General features: G+C 45.7%; 1 protein-coding gene across 2 annotated transcripts in view; it reads left to right on the top strand.

The window, feature by feature from the left end:
* Positions 1-4,581: 4,581 nt before the first annotated feature.
* Positions 4,582-6,138, top strand: part of dennd5b (DENN/MADD domain containing 5B) — a 74,541-nt gene continuing 72,984 nt past the window's right edge. For both annotated transcript variants that reach the window (XM_080537759.1, XM_080537758.1), the window contains exon 1: positions 4,582-4,771. In XM_080537759.1, coding sequence (XP_080393885.1) covers positions 4,684-4,771 — 88 coding nt within the window. In that variant the 5' untranslated portion in view covers positions 4,582-4,683. The remainder of the gene's footprint in view (positions 4,772-6,138) is intronic.

Genomic DNA, 6,138 nt, shown 5'->3' with positions numbered 1-6,138 from the left:
CCCCTCCAGCCCCCTCCCGACCAGCCCCCTCCCAACCATCCTGCCAGGAACAGGCGGAGGACCAGGTGAAGTCGCTGCAGCCCCCCAGGGATGGGGGTTCTGCCCTCAGGCTGGAGATGAAGCCCCTCCCCAGGTGTAGGGCAGTGAAGGCCCCCCCCAGGTGTAGGGCAGTGAAGGCCCTCCCTGCGGCCCCCCCCCTCGTGGCTGTCGTCCCCCCACTAGAGCCATGGCAGCCACCCAAAACCACTGAGGACGGCATGAAAGATGATCAGCGTGTTTTTGTTACGATAAAACAGCATGAAAATACAAAAGATATTTGCCAAAAAACTGCAGCAGCACCGATGTCTCCCGCAGAGGCTGGTCAGACGACTCCTCTGGACAAGACAAAGCCAAAGGCAAAGCCAAAGGCAAAAGTAGCAAAGCTAAAATGGCATGCATATACAAAAGAGAATTTTGAAAAAACGTTAACAGGTGCACCGGTGTCTTCAACTCCTCTGGACAAGATTGCATCAACAGCTGATAACGTAACCCCTAGTAACCAATATTCCCACATTGACTCTCAGGTCACTGATAATCTGCACATCAGTACTGACCGCACACTTGTTGATGTGAGCTCTGTCAGTGTGCAGGGCAGCAATGTCAGCACGGTTGATTTGTCCTCTGTTAGTGTTCTCTTCTCGTTAGCTGAGCTGAAGCAGAAGGTCTCTAACCTGGAGGGTTTAGCAACACTCCCAGAGACAAAGGACAGTTTCCAACACTCCTTGTTTGAGCATTTTTGGGGTGGTGATAAAGGCAATATGTTGGATTTTATTAACAGACAGTATAAGAGGGTCATGGAGAATGTGACTGCCTCATGCATAAAAGAGGACAGTTCAGTGGTCTTCTCTGCAGTCAAAGACCTTGACTTGGGAGAATTAGTTGAGAAGTTTCCAATTGTAGCATGTGGTGATAGCCCCTCGCAGGAGGGTTTTAGATCCTCGTGGTTAAACATCAGTGAGAGTGGTTAAACATGACATTGATAAAGAACCAGGAGGGGCTCTGCGAGGCAGCAGGTGTTGAGAGATTGGGAGAGCAGCCATGTTCCGACGTGTATACGCAGACGATCAGGGTCGGTACACGAGGAGGAGGAATGGACCCGGTCCGGTCCGGAGGCCAGGACCATCCGCTCCATCCTGACCAAGCCGGACCATCGGCGTGACCCTGACAGAGTGAAGAGGCGGGTCAACTTTCCTGTAAATCCAGTCAGCTCTAAGCACTATGACAACACGGTCAGTTCTCCTGAAGAGACCCACAGTTGTGATGAGGAGGGGCAGTACGAAGAACCTGTGAGCGAAGTGAAGGAGGGGGCCAGTGTTCTGGAAGGGAAGCAGCAGGATGACTGATGAAGGGAAGATTCTCTCACTTCCTCAGAAGTTTCTGAAGTTTCTAATTTAAAATTAAATTAAAATTATTAAAATTTAAAATTAAATTAATTATTAAAATTTAAATTATTAAAATTTAAATTTAAAATTTCTGGAACATTGAATGTATCCTGATGTTTACTGTATTTGCTGCTTATTGTATTTTATACCACGGTGCCATTTACATTGTGGAATACATTTTACTTTGTATTTTTATACTTGTTTTATATTTGCGGTGTTCCCTCTTTGTGCATCGAACATTTTCTATTGTGTTGGTTCTTCTAGGACCTTAATAAAAAGAAAAAAAAGAAAATCAGTTTTTGTGTGATAACACTGGTCCATGTAGCAACACTGGTCCATGTAGCAACACTGGTCCATGTAGCATGTAGCAACACTGGTCCATGTAGCAACACTGGTCCATGTAGCATGTAGCAACACTGGTCCATGTAGCAACACTGGTCCATGTAGCAACACTGGTCCATGTAGCATGTAGCAACACTGGTCCATGTAGCATGTAGCAACACTGGTCCATGTAGCATGTAGCAACACTGGTCCATGTAGCATGTAGCAACACTGGTCAACACTGGTGCATGTAGCATGTAGCAACACTGGTCCATGTAGCATGTAGCAACGCTGGTCCATGTAGCAAGACTGGTGCATGTAGCATGTAGCAACACTGGTCCTTGTAGCAACACTGGGACATGTTGCATGTAGCCTGTAGCAACACTGGTCCATGTACCACCAGAGGGCGCCACTGTAATGTAATGAATCCACCCGCATCCACGTTAACGTTTGAAATGAATGTGATTACTTCAACATTTTCTAGGCTTCGTTCACACTGCAGTGAAATGTGACCCAAATCCGAATTTATGCATGACCGTGGGAAAATCCGACCTGGGTCGCGTTCAGAGGTGGTATTACATCGGACACATATCCAATGTGGGTCTGTTCAGGGCCGTGGAATGTTCACACGAGAGTCAATGTAGGCCTAGGTCAAATATAGGTCACATTTTAAAAATAATGTGAACTGCCAAACCAAAAAATCGGATCTGTGTAAAAAAAATCGTAATTGAGCATCAAGATCTGCAGTGTGAACGACGACGTAGCCCTAGACATGAATTGTATGTTTGAGCAACAATAACTGATAGTCCCAAGGTGTCATACAGCCACGTAGAGATGCCTGCCTGCCCTGTTTAACTCTCAGGTGGTCACCTTGTCACCACATAGGAGCCGGTCTGTTATGGCGCTTTTCCATTGACCAGACCAGTTCGGGTCGGCTCGGCACGCATTTGAAAAGTTCCATATCATTTAGGTTCGGGTAGGATACCTTCTCCACTAGACACAACAGACCAGGCACTAGCGGCGACAGTAGGAGGAGTTAAGAGTCATAAGAGCACTTCACTTAAATAAGTGCCGGTATACAGCTCAATGGGGGGAAAAGCGATAAGAATTATGTCAAAATGCAGCACTATCATGCACAGATCAGCCGTAAAACATGTAACGTTAAATACGTTAGACAGGGAGCGATGTATTTCTACGGAAAGGCTGTGCTTGACGCTCTCATTGCTCACTGACAGCGGGGCTCACAATCTCCGCATTTGTTATAGATACGATTGCTGCGGTGTCTTGCTGGTAGTCAAATATATTTATTTATACAGCATATGGATGTTACGTGCCTGTTACTTGCCGCTTTCAGTTCTAGTAGATCTAGTAGTTTAGATCTCGCAACTATTAAAGATAATAATAAGATAATAAGATGGTTATCATAATTTTTCTAATCTTTATTAATAAGTTATTACAGAAACAGTAAGTGACATTTTCCGAGAGCGAAATCTGTTGTGGTATTTAAAGATGGCGGTTAGCGATGAAGTCTATGAACATGGGATGACAATTTCCATTGACCAATCAACGGTCTGCAGTGTCGCACGTCACACACAGCATGGCAAGTACCTTTCGCTACCCCTCTCGAACGGGAACTAAAAACGGCACGGGTACTATGGCCTGGTACGGCTCGGTTGGCAGTGGAGAAAGGAAAAAGAACCGGGCCAGCCCGGTAGTGGAAAAGCGCCATTAGAAGGCCTACATTTACATTTACATTTTTGGCATTTAGCAGACACCTTATTAAAAGCGACTTGGAATCGATTGTAACACCCCCCCCCCCCCCCCCCCCATCACACACACACCCTGGGGGTTAGGGCTTTGAAAGGCCGTTCGCAACAAGGTGCTAATTCCAACTCAGTCATTTACTAGAAGTAGTTTTATGAGAAACTTCCCCAAGCCTGCCTGCCTGCCTGCCTGTCTGTCTGTCTGCCTGTCTGTCTGTCTGCCTGTCTGCCTGTCTGTCTGTCTGTCTGTCTGCCTGTCTGTCTACCCTAACCCACTAACCCTAACCCTTAACTAACCATAACCCTTAACTAACCCTAACCCTTTACTAACCATAACCCTAAGTCATGGTAAACATAATATATGTGGTCAACGGTGGGGATTGTTCACACACACACACACACACACACACACACACACACACACACACACACACACACACACACACACACACACACACACAACACAGTCCTATTTCCCCCAGATTTTAGGAGGCTAAAAAGGCTAATAAAATGGTATCCCATTTAGGAAACATTTATATCCTATAACCCTATATATACCCTAACCCTAACTGTCTTTGACCTGGTACTGTACTTGTATAGGAAAACAAATGACAAATAATCATAATCATAATCATAATAATAAGAATAACCTTTATTTGTATAGCACTTTTCCTGCAAACTTTGCAGCTCAAAGTACTCCAATCATTATATAATCATCATTTCATAATTTAGGCAATATTTAAAAGATGGGTTTTGACCTGAACATATGTGCTGAGGTTGCATCCCTAATGTAAACTGGCAGTGAGACACAATCTGGTGCATAAAACACCAAATTCAACTAGAACAGCAGCACGAGCCCCGAATCTACTGTACCTAATTAACCTAATTTAATTAGCCCCAAATGAGGCGCGCGGAGTATTAAGATTCGAACGTCCCGCGCGGACACGCGCCTCGCTCCCGTTGTTACCGGCGGGGACGCGCACAGGGACGCGCAGCTCGAGCGCTCGGTTGGAGTTGCGTTGTCAGTGCGACCGCGAGCTGCGATTGGTCATTCTGTTTCCTTCGACATCTCAGATCTGAGCCGTTGTTGCTTTTCCATTAGGACGCTGTTTCCCGTGAGGAAACGGATTTCAAAGCGGTAATCCTGTTTTATGGAGACGGGTTAGGGACTAGCAGGGATGACTATGTCCTCCTGCCGCTTCGCTCACTACTTTGTGGTCTGCGGGATCGACACAGAGACCGGGCTGGAGCCGGACGAGCTGGCCGGTAAGAATGGCAAGCTGCTTTTTCTTCCACAGATCACATCGCTGGCTCCATCACAGGTGGATGGACACAAAGCCAAGTTCATTATTATCAGTTCATGTATGGGCCGTTAACATAAGCGACATAGATGAAACAACATTGTTAGTAAACAGTGGTGTTGATAAACAGTGGATACAATGTTGATAAACAGTTACATGTGTTGATAAACAGCTAAAGGTGTTGGTAAACAGGCAAAGGTGTTGATAAACAGTGGATACAATGTTGATAAACAGTTAAAGGTGTTGGTAAACAGGTAAATGTGTCGATAAACAGTTAAAGGTGTTGGTAAACAGGTAAATGTGTTGATAAACAGGTAAATGTGTTGATAAACAGGTAAATGTGTTGATAAACAGTTAAAGGTGTTGGTAAACAGGTAAATGTGTTGATAAACAGGTAAATGTGTTGATAAACAGTTAAAGGTGTTGATAAACAGGTAAATGTGTTGATAAACAGGTAAAGGTGTTGATAAACAGGTAAATGTGTTGATAAACAGGTAAATGTGTTGATAAACAGTTAAAGGTGTTGGTAAACAGGTAAATGTGTTGGTAAACAGTCTGTTGTTATTATCCTGATCACCTTTCTGTTGTTATTGCCCAGGACACCATTCTGCTCAGCTGCTGAGGGAGAGTTAGATAGCAGGGGGGTATTCCATCAATGTCGCTAAAGGGAAATCCATGTTTATGTTTGATAACTCTTGCGAGATTGATCAGAATACGTCTGGATTTTCTTTTAGCGACATTGATGGTCCAGCTAGTTAGACCCCAGGTTAGGGTCAGTTAGACCCCAGGTTAGGGTCAGCGATAGTGTGGTTAGTAAACAGGCTCAAAGCTCACGTTCCTCTCTGCCAGTCCTGTAGTATTGATCTCAGGTTGGCGTCCTCCTCTGTTCTGCAGACAGAGCAAAGTGCAGCGAGCCCTTACCCTAACCCTAACCCTGTCCACCTCAGCAGGGTTAAGATTAGAGCAGGCCTGTCTAACTCTAACCCTAACCCTAACCCTGTCCACCTCAGCAGGGTTAGGGTTAGAGCAGGCCTGTCTAACCCTAACCCTAACCTCTAACCCTAACCCTGGGTCAGGTGACCACTGCCACAGCACAGCTCTGATTGGCAGGACGTCCTCAGTCTGCTCATATGACACAACTAGCCTGCTGGGATTCCTCCTTTTCCCTGTGAAGAGGACAGGGGTTCATATTCCTCTCAGACAGAAGAGGACAGGGGGTCAGAGGTCAGAGGTCAGAGTTCCTCTCAGACAGGAAGTGTTGTTGACTTGTTGCATCACGTCGAGTTTGAAGCTCAATGCGCTGCGTGGCTGCCTGCCGGAGTCTGGGCTCAA

This window comes from Nansenia antarctica, assembly GCF_963989245.1.
Source record: "Nansenia antarctica genome assembly, chromosome: 8".
In the NCBI taxonomy this organism is placed as follows: Eukaryota; Metazoa; Chordata; class Actinopteri; order Argentiniformes; family Microstomatidae; genus Nansenia; species Nansenia antarctica.
The sequence above is the reverse complement of the archived record's forward strand: the minus strand, read 5'-3'. Positions and strand labels throughout refer to the sequence as shown.